The 18,107-nt window shown below is 42.4% G+C and overlaps 1 protein-coding gene across 35 annotated transcripts in view; it reads right to left on the bottom strand.

Annotated features, from left to right (window-relative positions):
- The window catches only part of magi1b (membrane associated guanylate kinase, WW and PDZ domain containing 1b), a 151,293-nt gene extending 133,688 nt beyond the window's left edge, over positions 1-17,605 (bottom strand). For 28 of the 35 annotated variants that reach the window (XM_080891235.1, XM_080891268.1, XM_080891267.1 and 25 more), the window contains exon 1: positions 16,757-17,605. In XM_080891235.1, the coding sequence (XP_080747361.1) occupies positions 16,757-17,066 (310 nt within the window). In that variant the 5' untranslated portion in view covers positions 17,067-17,605. The remainder of the gene's footprint in view (positions 1-16,756) is intronic. The other 7 variants (XM_080891259.1, XM_080891260.1, XM_080891261.1 and 4 more) reach the window with 3 other exon arrangements.
- Between the last annotated feature and the right edge of the window lie 502 nt (positions 17,606-18,107).

Raw genomic sequence — 18,107 nt, 5'->3', positions numbered from 1 at the left:
GGAAACAGTATGCACTGACACCTCAGTGGAAAATTCCTGAGTACTTCACCCAAAACAGACCATTCATAAGCTCAGAACCTGAATACTTCACCCAGTAGGCCATCTCTACTGGCCTTAATGTGCTTCTGTTTAAAAAAAAATAACACAAATGTCCACAAAACAAGAGTGTCTAAGACCCAACTCCAGCCAGATGTGCACAGGCTCTTGTACCCTGCTGTCTGTGAAGAGATATGGCAGGAATGTGCTCTGTCCATATTCAGGCAGCCAAACAAAGTTATCTGCCTGCAACATCATCAGACTAAAAGCTTCTCGCTCTCCCAACCACTGTTTATCTACCGCTTTTCCAAGGCCCTGTGTGTGTCCGGAAACATTTTATTTAGCAAATTAGCCATGCCCCCGGAGATGACCGGAGCCTTGGAATTCAGGACCCCGTTGCCAGGGCAACCTAAAGGTCACCTGACACCAATCACCTCGGACGTCATGTTTACCCTGTTCAGATGAGCAGCTGGGATAAAAGTGGAGGGGACGAAGAGGGCTGGAGAGTGGCATTTTAACCAAAGCTAAAGCCACGTCGGCCTCATTTAAGTGCCGTCCACAGTGCACATGTGACGCTTACACTTTAAACTACGACAATTCAAATATCACGCCCGCCGCGGTTTGACTGCCCACAGGAATTTGCATTCCCCAGCATGATAACATGCTGTGGAGGGAGGCGGGGTGAAAACAGGGACGTATCTAGGCGTGGCCACATTTCCAGGAAGCGTAGCAGTCTTTCTAGTCTTTATCTCGCTCTTATAAGGCTTCTGTGACGGAGCACCTGCTGACAGGTGCCACGCAGGTATGCCGCAGTTTCACTCCAACCTGTCCAACTAGCTCAGCTACAGGAACAATGGCAACATATTACACACCACACACACCACCCCTCAGGGCAGTTTAAATTTGGAATTGTTTTCTCAGTTTTGCTCACTGATGAAAAACTAGTTCAGGATGCTGCTTACAAACTGAATCCTTACTGAGAATAACTTCTAGTCCGTCTTATAGACTAGCGTTCACTTATCCTGTTCCTACCACTTTCTTCCATTTAGCTTCACCCCCATCGCCCAAATAGTTTTGTACTGAACTTAATGTCTGACACAAGCCTGTCCCTCTGCTGTTTACTAACAGCAAGTCAGAGAGGCTGATGATGAACAGAGAAAACAGCCCCGACAGGCTGTAGAAGATTCCAACCATTCCTACCAAAAGGACAATGAACTGGCTGTCGGATGCGTGACACTAATAAAACACACCAACGCTCCGGCAGCACAGGCGGAGTCTTGAAAACGTGAGAGCTCAGGTTGATTTCAGACAGGTCTGGTGCTGTGTCTTTCATTTAGGTATCGGGGAATAAGCTCAAACTGCAGCCTATAAACCTTCGTACGTACGAGGCATTTTATTGTGAACTCTCAAACGGATATTGTCTTCAAAAAAAATAAAAAATGAAAAATGCAGAGATAAAATTGGGACATAAAAAAGGGAAAGTTATGCAAGGAGAATGTTCTGAATGCTCAGTCTTGACGTGTACTGTGGCATCTTTTATCTGTCCAGGAAAACAATCTGAATAGAAACCAACCTGTGAGTCACATCATTTCATTATCATCAGCCAAAGACAAAAATAAAACAAACTCATGGCATGTGTCAGGTTTCAGATGAAAGCCCTGTAATTAGCAATGTTAGGCAGTCGGCAGCTTTTATAAACACACCCCTTCCGAATGTTTCATGTACTGTGAAACAGCGCCCTATCGATGAGTTAGGCAGGTCGCTGTGGTATTTTACCAGTCTCAAAGGGTATCTGGCAGCTCATTTTGCCTTTATACTTTCAACCCATCCAAAAGAATGCTGCCATCTGCTATCACTTTGCTAGTGGACAACTCCCTTGCTCTTATTTTGACAGTTCAGTCACAACTGGCTAGACCCAGCCCTTTTCTAACTTCCTTGGCTCACTGGCCAGGTTTGCTGTTGTGACCGTCTTTGATATCTCCGGACTCTCTTCGCTTACAGTCAGACGGCCTCCAACTCCATCCTCTTGGACAGCAGCTGACAGTAGTCCTTGTTCTGCTCTGGGGACTTTTATCTTTATTGGCCAACATATATAAAAGAGCAGAAAAACACTGAATGCAGCTGGCAGGTACTTTTAAAGTGGAATGTTTTTTCTAACAGGTTTTATTTAATCCATGAGTCGATGCTGCGAGTTACACTCCAAATAGCAGTAGAACTCTTCAGTTTGTCTTTATTGGCTCTCATGCATTAAATACACCTCACACACTCACAGGCAGCATGACAATGCCATATACGGCAAATACCTTGCTTGTCATGATAAGCAAGGTAATGGCTTTGCTATGATAACATTGTTCAAATGTGTGTTTGGCACCTTCTTTGACCCTCAAGAGACTTGAGACTAACGCACTTCAACACTTGTAATAAACTCTCACAGTAACACTGTCCCCAGTTGTGAGAAGTCGACTCCAAGATGTTGACTCCACTCAATGTGACAGAAAGCGTGTACTACTTGTCCATAGTGACTCAGCACGCAACTAGGCCACAATCCAGTTCCAACTGTCCTCTTATCAGCCCATTTACATCAAGAAGATATAGAAATCAACTACCCCTGAAAAGAAACAGTGTGTCTGCGTGCACTCAGACCCAAGAGCCCCACAGGGAAATTAGATTTCTTGTCTAATTCATGAGCTCTGGAGCCCAGTAGAGCATGAGGACATGAAGGGCCTTCAAGTGCTCACCAGCAAGCTTCCCCCTATTTGTGCCAATGGGTTTTTAAGAAAATGGTGATTCTCAGTGTGTTAAACAGATTGGTGCAATACATCACCAGTATAGGAACTGTCATTTCACAGCAGTTCACGGTAAGGTGCATTCATTGGGAACATCGCAGAGGGAGGAGGAAGGGCTGGGGATCTCAAAGAGACATATTAAAAAAGCATGCTGATGCTGCACATTGCTGTTACAATGATGCAGTTGGCTGAGGAAGAGTCACTTCCAGGAGTGGTGAGAAAGAAATTCTGCTCAGCAGTCCGTATGGCACTCACTCACAGCGCATAGACTCATTTTTATGGGTTTTCTGCAAGAATACGCGTCACATTTGTATGAAGTATTTACGCTGAAGGCACAACTTTATCAACGCGCTCAAAGTTTTTATCCCCCTTCTTTTAAACGGGCCACAAATTTTTCTGCAACAATAAATGATATTAATTTGGAATCTTTCTAGTAATTCAGAAGTCAATTTGCAGCAGCATTGGCTGGAGTACTGACTATACTGTGGCCTGTAAAATAACTGCTACTGACACACAGCAGACACCTGAGAGACCAAGTTACTGATATGGGCCAGGCCTAGCTATGTAAACACTGCATTCCTGCACACCGCAGAGCACGGGGAAACTGTGGGAGGGGGTGTTTGTGTCTGTGTGTGTGTGCGCTCATGCAAAGTTAATGATGTCCATTTATTAAGCAAAAAGAAAAAAAGTTGTGTAATTATTTTCATGTACGTTTATGCAAGTGTATGAATTTCACCCCACAGAAAAGGTAGTAATGGGTCATTACTTAGCGACAAGAATGTAAACTGAACATACAGGCATGATAACACAGGTTTATGTTACCATTTATGTGTATGGGTATCTGATAAGGCTCGATGCAGTGCACACAACTGGACACTCGGCATACCATCACATCACAAATGTAACACTACAGTGGGAGATTTGATTTCAGAGAGTTAAGTGACAAATTTAGATGCCATGAACACACACACACGTACACACAGCTCTGCCCCAATTTGATAATGCAGTCTCTAGTAAAGACCAGTTGTTAGCTTGTGATGCCTGCATTTTACTTCAGTTACAACTACAAAAGTTTACAGCCTGTTTTCAATGAGTCTACATTGTTTCAGTAAAGTCTATATTCAAATCTGAGCAGTAAAACAAAGCTTATGTCAGTATTTGTTCAGTGCAGTGTAGGAAAGGAAACAAAGCCAGTAACACGAGTAGTGGATGGTGTGAAGCCTATATGTTAGCCTAAATAAGATAGAATGAAACATTAAAAAAAAAGTTAATCAATACAAAATACATTTTAAGTAACCCTCTGCACTTTTTACTGACCTTGCAGTTGCAAGGACTTCACTTAGCTGTCATCGTGCATTTGTTAAAGGCATGCCTGGGGTGACTTATTTTTGCTGCATGAACCCATTATACTTTAAATACTACCTTTTTTTTTTTACTTTTAATTCCAGTATAGTGTACCTTATGAACCAGGATGTAATCATGTATTTGTTTTGCAAGTTTTGCATGTTGAGTCCCCCCTTCCCCCAGCTCATAACATAAAGTGGAGACTGAGCCTGACCAAAATAACTTTTGCCGACTAAAGCAAAACAACCTGTTGCATATGTTTGCCTGGTGTTTCATTGATACGAGTGTAAAGTAACCAATTCCGCATCAAACAGCGTGTTGTAGGCTCCAGTTGTGTCAGACTGCTGTGATGAATCCATATCACACCTGCTTTGGGAGGTAGTGCAAAATCTACCTTAAGATTTAACTGAGTCAAATGCACACAGGAGCTATGGAGAAAAAGAAAAGACAAAGTCATGGCAAGGATGTGCACTCTGCCTTTAAATAAGTGGATTATCATAATTGTAAAGGTGTTTAAGTTTGCATATAAGTGCTACAATACCAGCCTTAAACTTTTAATTCCTACATCTGTCACGATCGTAAGGAACTTCTGAAGTTTGACGCACGTGTATAGAGGGTGGTGGAGTTCTCAAATAAACAGAGGTTTCAGACGTTAACATCTGTAACTGATGACGACAGCAGTGAGAGTAGATGGACACCAGTAACCTCTTAATTAAGACTCAATCCTTTTCCTGTCTTTGCTAATTAGTCTCCGCTTGTCTAATTAAGATGCCATCATTAAGCTGTTACAATTTTACTCACTGCCTGAGCAGGCCTGTTGAAGAAAGTGGAGGACAAAGACTTTATAACGTAGCTTTCATACCATATTGTGTACTGACCTTTAAGGGTCCATATGAATTACTGACCTTTATGTTCCACTATCACACACACAAATGTTCAGCATAACTTTGTGCTGCTACGGTGCCCAGCGACACAAAGACAACCAAAGGAGCCAGCCTGTCCCAGAGCTGTACTGTGCTCTCAAGGCCGTGCCCAATCACTCAGAATCAGATCAGATGCTATCTGCAAATTATTTGTATAATCACAAACGAAACCACACTTGCTATGACCACAGGGTGGACAGGAGTCCTTAGACAGACATTAGCTGTTTGGATGATAAATTGTTAGTTGCGTGACCCTCATCAGTGTTTTGTGCCTGGTTTACTCAAGATCGCACAGAGTCAAAAAGGTTTATTAGACCTTCCACCTTGTTAGTTTTTCTCTGCATGTAGCGGGCAAATTACAGTGAGAATTTAACAAGTCAAAATTATACAAAAGAATTCCCAGAACTACAAAAAAATAAATAATGAAATTAAAAAGTCAGTTTAACTACTCAAATTGAGGCCTTTTAACTGAAACAAAGTGAGCTCATCTGGGTCAGCGCTGCATGCAATTCCATCTGAGCTCATTAAGTTTTAGTGAGACTTTAAAATATCTCTAAATGGTTCAAAAACACATTGTTTCAGAACTGTTCTAGACATTAGTAGTCTGCCTACTTACTGATATTTAGAAATTCAGTAGTATTTCTAAATATCAGTTCATGAATAGTTTCACTGAAGTGTTTGATGGTTCTGTTGATACGTATTGAGCCACAGGACCCCTATATTCAAATTCAAGTGCATAATCCTAGCTATGGTGGCTGCTGTAGGACATTCATCTCTGGCCACCGTTAATCTGTATTGCATGCAGGCTTTCACTTCGCTGTTTACCTCAGCTGTAAATATGTCTACATTGTCAATATGCCGGGTGTCCACATCTCTGTGCTCTGGATGAGGCTATAAAACTTTGTGATAGGAGTCCAGTATAAACTGATAAGTAACTGAAGTTAACTTCTGTCCAATAACAGTGATACTAAGTGAGTTATTGAGAATATCCTGAAGTTTTCTGCTGGGAAGTGCAGCTGTTTTAGCTGCTGGTAGCTGGCGTTAGCTGCTGTTAGTCACACTAGTAAAACTTTCTTTCCAGCGGCTCTAACATTGTTGGACTCGGACACTTAAACTCTCATATGATGTGAGAATGTAATCAAACTGTTTATCAGAGTGAGAGTCTGACTTCAGGTCATTCAAGCCCCTTGCTGGCATGATGTGCTGCTGTTTAGCCGACTTGTTGTCAGCCATCTGGAGATCAGAGTAGGGAGGGCTAACTGCAAAAATATTGGGAATACATAAGCATTAGGGGTGCAACGATATTCGTATCGATATTGAACCGTTCGATACAGTGCTTTCGGTTCAGTACACATATGTATCGAACAATACAAAAATTTTAATTTGTTTTATCAACTTTCCTTCTGACGATGCTGTCTGTGTTGAGCGCTCAGTGGATCTGCGCTCGACAGTGCAGCATAGACGGAGTAGTCGAACGCAGATTCACTGAGTGCAGGGCAAGCTAGCGAGACAGAAGTTAAGCTCTCCTTGCAACATGGCAAATTGAACCTCCCCCACCCTCATTCAGATCTGGCGTTTGGAATTATTTTGGTTTTCATGTGACGTATGACCCTGAAGGTAAGCAGTCATGGACTAAAGTAAAACAGTATGTTGGATGTGCCATGCAATGCTCAATTACATGGGTGGGAGCTAGTGTGTTAGCGCAGTTAGCTCGTTAACGTGTTGGCCGTCCAGCCCCACGCACGGGGCGATCTGCGGTAGCTCGTTAACGGAGATTTGCCGTGTTGTGGCGTTAACGTCATTTCAACGAGATTTACGCTGACAGCACTAGTGGGAACACAACGAATATGACTGCACATTTACGCCGACATCATCCTAGTGCAAAGACAAGTGGAAGCAGACAAAAACAACAAGCATGCTACTAACTTTACCTGAGTCATTTAGACAGCCGTTAGCACATGAGTCTCCTTATGGGGACCTGATATGTTTTATATGCTGCTGAGAATATAGCCCAGAAGAAGCGGATAGTATAGCTTTTATTTGGGAAAGAGCCATTTCTCTGTAATAAACTCTCTTTTCCAAAGATGAGTGATTCCTCAATCAGATACAGGGCTTGCAATATCGCTAGCCCGACGTCCCGGGGCTAGCGATTTTTCCAGTCGGGCTACCAAAATCTCTCTCTGCCCTGCCCGTCGGGCTATTGTAGGAAGGAAAATATATGTCAATGCTTTTGCATTCTTTCAGAAATGTAGCTGGGTAATTATGTCATTGGCATCGGTGAGCCACTGTCAATATGTGACATATTGAAGTCGCGTTTGAATTTGCGCTTGTTTTTTGCTTTCACTTTGCAATCGCGCGAACTGTGTATAGAGAGCGACAGCACTGATCTGTGAGTGATGATAATTTGTGCACCAATTCCTCTGACATCGTCTTATTAATTGTTAGCTTACTATGCAAACATGACAAGTGAAATCTCCCGCAGCTTAAACATGTGAGAGGTTGATCGTGCAGAGAATCGCTGAGCGTTATGTGAGTGCGTGTGTAAAAGCAGCAGGATTTATATTTTAGTTCTGCTGAGCCAAATAAGACAGGTCAGGGTGAAGAAGTGACAGCCAAAGAAAAGCTTACCACAAAACGGAAAAGTTATGACAAATCAGACTATAAGGCAAAAAGAAAGTGCAGCTTTATGGTTTCACGGACAAAAGAATTTCTGTGGCTGCAATATGACAAGCTAAATAACCAGGGCTGCACATAAGTGGTCCGCAGGTGCGCATTCGCTGTCAAAATAAAAAACGCACACAAGATAAGTTGCAACGAGTGTTTGCATACATAAGATTTTCAGGAGGAGGACAGACATTTGTTTAGAACTCTTAAAGATGTCGAAGAAGCAAACTCCTTTAAGCAATTACTGTGATGTTCCTCCACCTCCAAAGAAATGTCAGGAGTCCGAACCACAAAAGAAGCGTGTATTCTCGGAAAAGTAGTTGCAGGAGGTGAGCTGGCTTCAAACAAATGATGAACGCACAGAGATGTGGTGCGGAATGTGCCGTGAAAATTTAATAAATGACAAATTAAAAAGGCATGAACATTTTTTTTTGTATCGAAAAAATATCGAACCGTGACACCAAAGTATCGAACCGAACCGTGAATTTTGTGTATCGTTGCACCCCTAATAAGCATGTTTTATTGTGTTAGAGCAGCGGTCCCCAAACTTTTTTGTGCCACGGACCGGTTTATGTCCGACAATATTTTCATGGACCAGCCTTTAAGGTGTTGCAGATAAATACAACAAAATAAAATGAGTACCTGTACCAAAAAAAGAAGATTTATTCATAACACACGGGAAAAGACCCAGGGAAACAGAGTCAACAATAAAAAATAAAAAAAATAACAATAAAAACCCTGAAAACCATCAATTTCACACCTGAGCCTCAACTTTCACGGCCCGGTACCAAATGTGGCCTGGGGGTTGGGGACCGCTGTGTTAGAGCACCGACTTCAACTCAGAAGAATAAGCCTGAGGTGGGGAGGAAGAGGATGAGGTGGAAATGAACAAGGAGAAAAGAGACCAGTGGTGGAAGAGGAGAAAGACATTGTGAAAATATACCGGTGTTCAAATGTTAAAGGTAAAACATACATTTTGAATTGTGATCAAATGCAATCACCCAGCATGTGTAATGCTGTAAGGGCATTAAAAATACCAGAAACTTGAGTTTCACTTGCTTCTGAAGTGACTGAGTCATGCCATGAATGCACTGCTTTAGGGGGATACACAAGCACAGCCGATGCAATCACACAATCCAACCAGAAGAAAGCAGATAGTTGTGATAGAGGACGGCGTCACTTGGCTGCTAGCTGCTCAGGAAGTTTGCTGCTGGTTATTGCTGAACATCAGAGCTACCCCACCATAATAAAAATTATCAAATCCACTTGGCGTCTTGAAAGTTTCCAGCTAATTGTAGGAGCCACATGCTTTTCTAATCAAGGCTGCTTCAGCACCTGTTACGGTCACAATTTCAGATGGGACTGTCTGCATCTTCTTAACTCTGAATGTTCAAAGGAAAACAGCGGGATGTAATAATGGTTTTTGGGTTGCGAAAGCACATGTTATTAGGTAGTTTTCTTGACAAAAGGTTGCTTGTTTAAAAGAAATTTCAAACTCACTGCATTATTCTTCACATTCAAGACATTAGGTATGAGTTAGTGAGCTTTAGATGCTTTCAGGTCGGTTTTGTTAGCTCAAGACAAAAGCCAAGTCGGCTGCTAAGACAACCTTCTCCAGCTATAAACCACTGAATTAAATCTTCGTCTTTTTTGCCACGATCCATCACATTCTCACATCCCAGTGACTTCTAGCCACATGAGACACTCCTGAATGCTTTTCCATATGCTACCATCTGCAACTACTGAAAAATGGCCCGTTCAACTTCTCTTTTCATTAGGATACTTCTACAGAAAAAAAAAAGGAAGTTTTTAAAAAAAGGGTTAGGCTTGGGGAGGGGATGTCTGTCATAACGGTCTGCTCATTATTAAGCCCCACTATTCCCACGTTCAGATGACAATAAGTAGGGAGGGAGAAGAAATTAAGGCTTGAGAAGGAAAAGATGAAGAGAGCAAAGGAGGGGAATGGAGGCAGGTAAGATGACCAAAAAGGCAGCAGCTTTGAGAAGTGTTGTGTGTCATGTAAGTCCTAGTTCAGGAACACTAAGACTTTAGGGCTGTGAGCATGGATGCGTGCTCACAGCCGTGGCCAAACAGACTCAAGTCTAAATCCCCTTAATCAGGGCTGGACCGTTCCTTAAACTGTTTATACCCCCTTCTTTTGTCTACGTGTGCATGTGAATGTGCGTGAGTAAGCTTCCCAAAGACTTGACTTTAATGGGATTTGTGTAAACGGACCCCACAGCTTCAACCATAGTGTAATTAAAGGTAAAGAAAAGAGGAAACAGGTTGGGGAGGGAAAGGACCTTTACAGGAGGCTGAGAGGTAAAGGACAGACATTCTCGGTGCAACCACAACTACAACGATAACAAGCTGATTCGCTTTAATGACAATAATTAACTCCTTAAGTATCTCAAGAAGTTTAACGTGAGAAAGAAAAGTTACAGAGCCCCAACGTAAAATCATACAGTCTCTGTTGATTTAAAACAAGTTATAAAACCAACTTTTCAAGAGTCACCCTGCATTTTTTGTGGGCACATCAATTTGCTTCTAGGACTAGTCTCAACCATATTAATAATGCTCTCACAGCCACGACCGATCTCGTCATTTCGCTTCCTAGTTACGCCAGCTGGAGGCATAACCACATCTCATCTGAGCTTTACAGCAGCAGAGCTGACAGAAATACTTGGCCATGTCAGCCAATGTCGCACACAAACACACAGATGGGGATGCAAACAGACACACACACGCACACACACACGTTCGCATTTCATCGAATTCCTGACACAAACAACAACAACAAAAGAAACAGAACTGATGTGACAAAGTTGGCATCTCGGTACAAAGTTTAGATAATATACATAAATATATATATATACAGATATACACACACACACACACACACACACACACAAACACGTGTGTGTACGTGCGTACATAAGCACATGCATACATACATACATGCATGAATACACATATGCTTCATTTATGCAACCGTAATAAAACGTCTTATTTAATGGAACATGGTGCAGAAAAAGAAAGACACATGATGCCGTCACACAGGTCACAAACCAAATTGCCATAGTTTACAATGCAATACTCCAGACTGTATGCAGCACGTGCAGAGTAGCATGACAGCTGAGCAGAGTCAACTAGCTTAGATGATTCATTGTTACAAACAAATTTAACGGACCCATTTATCAACATGATCTTTTTTTTTTTTCTTTAAAATCTAGTACTGGTCGCGCTCTAGTAAAAAGGCAGATTCTGTAAGGCCAAGCAGTCTTAAATTTACAGATGTTTTCACCCATCAGTCCAGACACTAAAAATCTGCAATTTAAAAAAAAATACAAATAAAAAATACAAATTTAAACACTCAGCTTGAACCATATTGATATAATAGCAGAATCAGAGTATTAGTATCACCCTTTACAACCACCAATATGTGACTTTTTTGTAAAAAGGTAAAGAAGAGAAACACCCATCAAGCAAGTTATGAGTGTTGATGTTGTATAGTTTGTCTACCTGTAGGCGCTCAGCAACGTCCCTATTGGCAACACATCACAAGTGTAAATAAACAACGTGTTGTGACAATAAAACTGAAAAACTATCTTTAAACTGCATTGTTGTAATATTTTTAATAACTCATAAATAAATATACATAATGATGACATATGTTAGAAAAACTGTTTGTGCTTCATGTCTCTGACAGAAAGCCAAAAAAAAAAAAAAAAAAAAAATCACCTCATCACCAGATTTTTAAAATCACCAAAATATCGGTGTCATTCTTAAAAGTCATATATGGGTCAGGCTCTACCCTGTACACTCCACGAAGAAAGCATTTTATGAAGATGTTCACCTACTCTGATGATGGATTATGTTAACCAGGTATTGGGAGAATTGGTAAAGAGCTTTTGGGCAGATTTGTCAACTCATCCCACACTTTGACTAGGTCAAGAGTTACTTCACTGAACCAAAGCAGCACAATATTAAGCCTGTGGTTTTCCCCTTCAGTGTGTATGAAACTCATGAGCAGCTCATTATTTCATGGTTTGACAAATGACTCTGTTACAAACTGTCAAGCAGAAACCACTGAAAAAAGAGCAAGTTAATTGGTTTGTTAGAACTGGTTTGGAGTTAGACTAGTATCCTGGAGGAAGTGGGTGAGCTCTTCACCTACTTCCTAAATAATAGCTACAAAAGTCACAACTCTGCCTAAAGGTTTTCATTTCCTGTGCAGAGGACACGTGATAAGGCAGTCAACTAAAGCTTAAAAGACCCAACGCTCCCGACATCACCTTTGTTTAAAAGTTTCGGAAACATTTCCCCCATCTCTACTGTACATTTGAGAAGGATGGATCAGGGCGGTCTTCAAAGACAACTTCCTCTCCCACCCTGCTGAACTACCATTAATTAGTTGCCCTTTCTCTTTTCCTGACAGGCTGTGTAACTGCAAATGCCAAGTGTGACCAATGCCCATTCATTGTCAATACAACAGACTACAATGCAAACAAGAGAGAATATGGTACATGCATACATACGTGCTCCTCTTAGTGGGATTATAAAAAGCGCTGCTTAAGTGAGACAGCATTTCATGGTCTATTTAGCTGGTGAGGGAGTGTTCCTCCAGTGCGTCTAAATGTAGAGATCAAGCTGAGCAAACTCAAAGTGTGCAAGATGCTTACACTGCACACACACACACACACACACACACACAACTCCTCTCATAGTCTCCTTTTCGCCCTCACCTGCACACACATTTGAGCAAATACAAAGACCCTGAAATTAACGCTGAAATTCCCTACGGCACACTATAAGGGAGGAAATACAGTCGCTCCAAGCCATCAGCAGAGAATACAAAAGTAGAAAACGGGTGTGGGCAAAGAGGGTTGTTCAACACCCTGCTGAGAGAGAGGAAATAAACACTTCCATATGCGATCCCTGCCAGAAATGCTTGTGCGTGCACACACACACACGCGCACACACACAGGGAGTCTGGAGTTAATGCAGTGACACAGTGTTGTAAATTTGAGCACGAGAGTCGTAGTTAACAGCTCGCACCTCCATACGAATTGGATGGAATATTTTCTGCTTCCAGGAATTTATAGCTGGTAAGGCCTCGTCCATCACGGGCAGCTCTGTGATATAATGAAGTTTGGAAAGAAATACACTGCTGAGAAGCTGTAAGACTGGAGTTTCCTGATTAGTCAGGTAGCAAAATGGCTGGTGAAGAGGAATCCAATCTTATTTCTTGTGTGTGTGATTGTGCCGACTAAAAGGAACACACACCATAACTCCTGCCTGGGGAAACCCGTGAACTCTGGGCCACTGTGCCATTGGTCATGTCCAGAAAACAAACATTAACAGTCACTTGCATTACAAACACTTCTGAGAATCGTCACTGGCTACACTTCCTAGCATAATACAATTACTATTATCAGTATACACTTCATCCACCCTCAACTTTAAGCCTAAATACAATCCCGACTGTAGATCATATACAGTATCGTTAAAGCGTCCAGCTTAAGTACTAACACCAGCGCGGGCACGACATTAATCTGGTCCCATCTCAAAGCCTCTCTGATGTGATTGTCTGTTCCTATAAGCATGTGTGTATCATCCATAGTTTGTTTACATATGTGGAGCAGACAGTCATCTTCTTAGGAAGATTAGCCATAAAGAAGTTCCAGGGTTGATCAGCTGGTGAAGTTTTTTTTATAATGTGCATGCTTTCTTTCAAACACAGCACTGTGTGTGTGTGTGTGTGTGTGTGTGTGTGTGTGTGTGTGTGTGTGTGTGTGTGTGTGTGTGAGCATTAAACTACATTGTGACAGAGTCATCAGCTGCTTGTTTCGAAAGGGTGAAGAGTTAAGAGTGCATGTCCATGTTTATAATAGTCCCTAATTACATAATCCAGTTATTCTCCCACAGCTTCAGTATACACTGAAGTGGACATCTGATGGTTTGGCCTCAGCAGTGGTTCTAAGGGTGTGTCTCCTGCAGTGTGTGTGTTGCTTTCTCACCGATACCCAAAACAAACATAACATAAAAAAACTCAGCAGTGGAGCTGGTTGCAGCTCCTTATCAGCTCAGATTAGAAATGCCCTTGCATGCTCACAGGTCTATAGAAAGTCCAGACAACACAGTATTCAGTATTGGAAACCCTCCCCCCTCCTCTTTATAGAGCTGGCAGTCAACATGAAAGTCTGAGTGTGTATCAGCGAGCCAAGACAACGAAGCAGTACCTCTCCTCACATCTCGCTTGATTAAAGTGAGAAAATGGCACAAGCTCCGGGTAAAATTAGGTGACTTAGATTTTACAGATGGCCCTTGTTGCCAAGCATATTTTCTCAATTAAGGCTGATTAGGGAGGGGAAATTCCCTGACAGCGTGAATTATTAAAAACTTGAAATGGAGTCTGATCATGTGACGTTGTACAGCAGTGACACCCGACATTCCCAGATGAATGAAGAAAACGAAAAAGGGATGGGGGTTCTGATTAGCCCAAAGTGAGAACAGAATCTCCTTCCTATCCTAATAAATCATTACAAACTAGAGAGAACGGGTCTGGACTTGTGCAGGTGATTCCCTAGAAAGTGATTAAAAAAAATTGACCAGTTACTTCCTGTTTACAGGAAGGAAAGATCTTAAAGCCTAAGACTCCACAGACAAACGACTGAAAACACAAGGGCACCAATCGCATCAGTTCCTTCACTTTTCCTTTCTATTCCACGCCCTCAGCAGGGCGACGCATGGTAGCGAGGCTTCTGCTGCTACAGCTCGACTAGATTTGCTTCTTTGCTGGAATCCCAAACATTTTGTTTACGCGCGTTTGACAATCCATTTCAGTTTGTTTTTGCTTCTTCACAGCAGCGCCACTGTTGGCATTAATCGGCATGTGATTTCATGGCTTATTTCTATCTAGTTGGTTACTGGGTTCAAGCAGCAGTCACGCTGCGAGACAGTCAGGCCTAGAATTTCACCACAAAAAAAGAAATCGGGGTGTTAGTCAGCACATGAGCTGCCATATTTTACCTTTCGACCCCACTTTAGACTGTGTGAGAATACACAGACTGAGAATGATCGACGACTTCTTCTTCTTCTTCTCTCGCTGTTCTTGTATTATTGTTCCTTCTTAAACGAGTCATTTGGACACGACACAGAAGGGAAAACATGGGCGTGAACTATAAAAACTTTATTTGAACAGAGACATTGTAAATTATATAAATAACACTCAACAGCATAAAATGGCTGCTGTGAAGTCAAGCCAACAGAATTCTGTGATGTTTTGGAGTCACCGGCAAAGCTACCCACCCACCTCCAACCTGAACACAGGTATAATTTAGCTGGTAAGTGAAAACAAGACCTTAAAATCTGGAGTGTCAAAAATATGGTCCAGGAGCCAGAATTGGGCCAGCAAACACTCATTGGATGGCTTTGGAAAGGGAACTTTTGGAGTTTTAATTGACTTTATTTAGTTTTACAGCTTTACATATTAACAAAGACCTCCCCCGTGGCCACACTGTTGAAATAGCACTTCTTTAAATGTGTAGTTAAACTTCTGTATAGTGGCAAAGAGGACACTTTCACTGGTCTGGCCCATGTGAGATCAAAAACAGGCTTTCTGTGGTCCACAACATAATATCAGTTTGACATCCCTGCCTAAATAAATAAATAAATAAAGTACATCATCTGTGCCACAATAAAGATGCAAAATTCCAAAGACACGTTTCTAAATTTAAAGACCAAAGCTTGAAAGTTTCAATTCAAACATTACCACTCACAGTTAATTTGACTTGATAGCCAAACCTCAGTCTGAAGTGAGGAACTAATCGGTGGAATATGATTGAGCAGCATTTGTTTAAAATGAAAATCTGCTCTCGGAGCACGCTATTGTAAATAAATCTGAGCACCCAGAGGTAGCAGTGGCCTTTAGCATTGTTAAAATAAGCCCTCTGCTCCTCGTCTCTAAGAGGATGTTCAGATATTCAGTACCAGGTTTCCTTTATAATAAAAGATGTTGCGCAACAACAGAGCACCACACCTTAAGAACAGTGCACGATGATGATCGGAGGACTGTCCTGAAATAAATGAGAAAAGCTACACATTTACCAAAGCAACCTCAGAGCAGACCCACCAGCACGGCCGGCGGCCTTCACAGGTTATCTACATGTAAGGTCGCCCTTGAAAAGAGTTGTTGCTCTTTTGTCCATGTCTAAAAGAAGTCTCTGCGTGTCCCGGGCTGACTTCCGAGCATCCCTTCAGCGGTTTGCGTTGCCACGCTGGGAGCCTGTCAGAGCGGCTCAGTGTCAAACCTCCCAGCCCCGCTGAGTCAAGATGACCATAAACCGAAGGCTAGAGCAGCCACACTGGCCGGATGCTCGCATTTTTGTAAGGTGCCTGATGTTCCCTTTCCTGTTAGGTGTTAAAAGAAGTGCTCCCTGTCGAGCCTGTTTGAGAAGTCATCAGGTAAAGTATAGGAAACAGACACATCTTAAGAAGGCCTAAATGAATTTAAAGTAGCACCTCTAAGCATTACTGCTCCTAGTGCTGGATGTAATTCTCCAGTAGGTTGGAATGTACGCAATATTTTGGACTTTCTTCACCATTTGTGCTTCCTCAACAGCTGGGAGAGTGAGAACACACAAAGGAAAGCTGAATAAACAACGTGTGGTTTCCATGTCCCTGAACCAGACAGGTGGCATTCCCTGTTGGGGAGAAAACCAGGCCCGGCTACTTCAACTTAAAAAAAAGAAAAAGCCATTCACAAATCTGCCAATTAAATGTGACATTAAACGGTTCCGCAGCTATTAAATGTCACAACTTCCTCAAGTTTTAGTATTCATTGTAAAGTTCTATGGGTTTATTTCAACTGAAAATTAACCTCAATGAATCAAAAGTTTCCATTTAGATGAAGCTGTTTAAAAAAAGAAAGCAAGAAATCAAACTTGGGACAAAACCCGTTAAACGCACACCAATAAAAGCGCAGAAGTTTTGCAGCCTCACCTTTTGTCTTACCTTGCCTGACAGTTTTAAACCTGGCGGGTCCTTTGCAGTTCTTTAGCACGGTGTATATGTCGTACAGGGGTAATCCCGAAATCGAGAGATTCTCCACTTCGAGCAGCAGCTCCCCTTCACCCAGTTTCCCACTTTTGTACACCACCGCATTGTGGTTCAGCGGTCCAATGTAGGCGAACTCTCCGTTCTCCGCGCCGCCACGCAGCGGCACGTTGAGCTCACCGCGGGCATCTTTGGACACGGAGACCTCGTTCACCCTGGAGGTCCAGTGGTTCTTCTTCAGCGCGGGTTTGGACATTGCGAACAGTTAACGAGCCGACGCCAAACCGGCCGGACTCTGCCACCGGGGTTGGGGGGGGGAACACAGTCACAGCAGTCCCTGTCTCTCTCCTGCTCGTTAAAAAGTAGATTTGTATCCGAGGGACGCGCAGAAAACTTTCTTTCTCTCCCACAGAAACATGAGCGCCTCTGACAGTACAGGTCCCGAATCAAGCCATTCCTGCCTGCGCTGAAATCACTCCTTACTGTGCGGTTATTCTCATCACTTTTCTTAACATCCCCTCCGGTTTAATCCTCCTTTACTGTTGTCACCCTACATCTGCCACGCTCCCACTCACGGCTCGCGTCCACTTCTTAAATCCTCTCGGTTGTTTTCAAAACTCACTTTTAAAGGTTTTCCTTCCTCTCTTCCTGCTAAAAGAGACTTCACTCCTCCTCTGCCCGTATCCGCAGACCCCACTTTATCCACAGTCGACTGCGTCCAGAACTCCTTTAACCAGGTACGTCGCTCTGGTGCGTGGAGCTGAAAATCATTCCCACTCTGGTGCTGGGGATGTGTTGCTGTCCGTGCTGCGTTCAGGTGCTGTCGGATTTTTATGCGTTCACGAAGAGGTCACGTGAATAACCTGTGCGAACTCTTCACTCGTCCACAAGCCACAGATACTACAGGTCATTTCCCAGTGTTTCAGCTTGGTTGTAGTTTGAAATTTACATTTAAGTTATATGTAATTATGATGGAACTTATAAAAAATATGGTACAGTGTGTGTAATGCTCTGTGGTAATAATGTTCGACACCTTTAAATCACGACTGTAACCTAACGTAGCGCCTAAATTGACACTTCACTGTGGACTCAAGTACGCGACTTAAATAATTTATCATCGGGCACAAACTGAAAAAAATGACCCTTCACGTGTTTTCTTTAAAGACCTCTCTGCGTGATTTACAACATTAGTATTTACAGTATCAACATGGTCACGGTGAGTTGAAGTGCTGTCAAAATAACTTCGAGTACTGAATGTCAGACTCCAAAAAGGGTATTTGAACGCAGCGCTTTAAAG

The sequence above is a fragment of the Rhamphochromis sp. 'chilingali' genome (genome assembly GCF_963969265.1).
Source record: "Rhamphochromis sp. 'chilingali' genome assembly, chromosome: 9".
Classification (NCBI taxonomy): Eukaryota; Metazoa; Chordata; class Actinopteri; order Cichliformes; family Cichlidae; genus Rhamphochromis; species Rhamphochromis sp. 'chilingali'.
The sequence above is the reverse complement of the archived record's forward strand: the minus strand, read 5'-3'. Positions and strand labels throughout refer to the sequence as shown.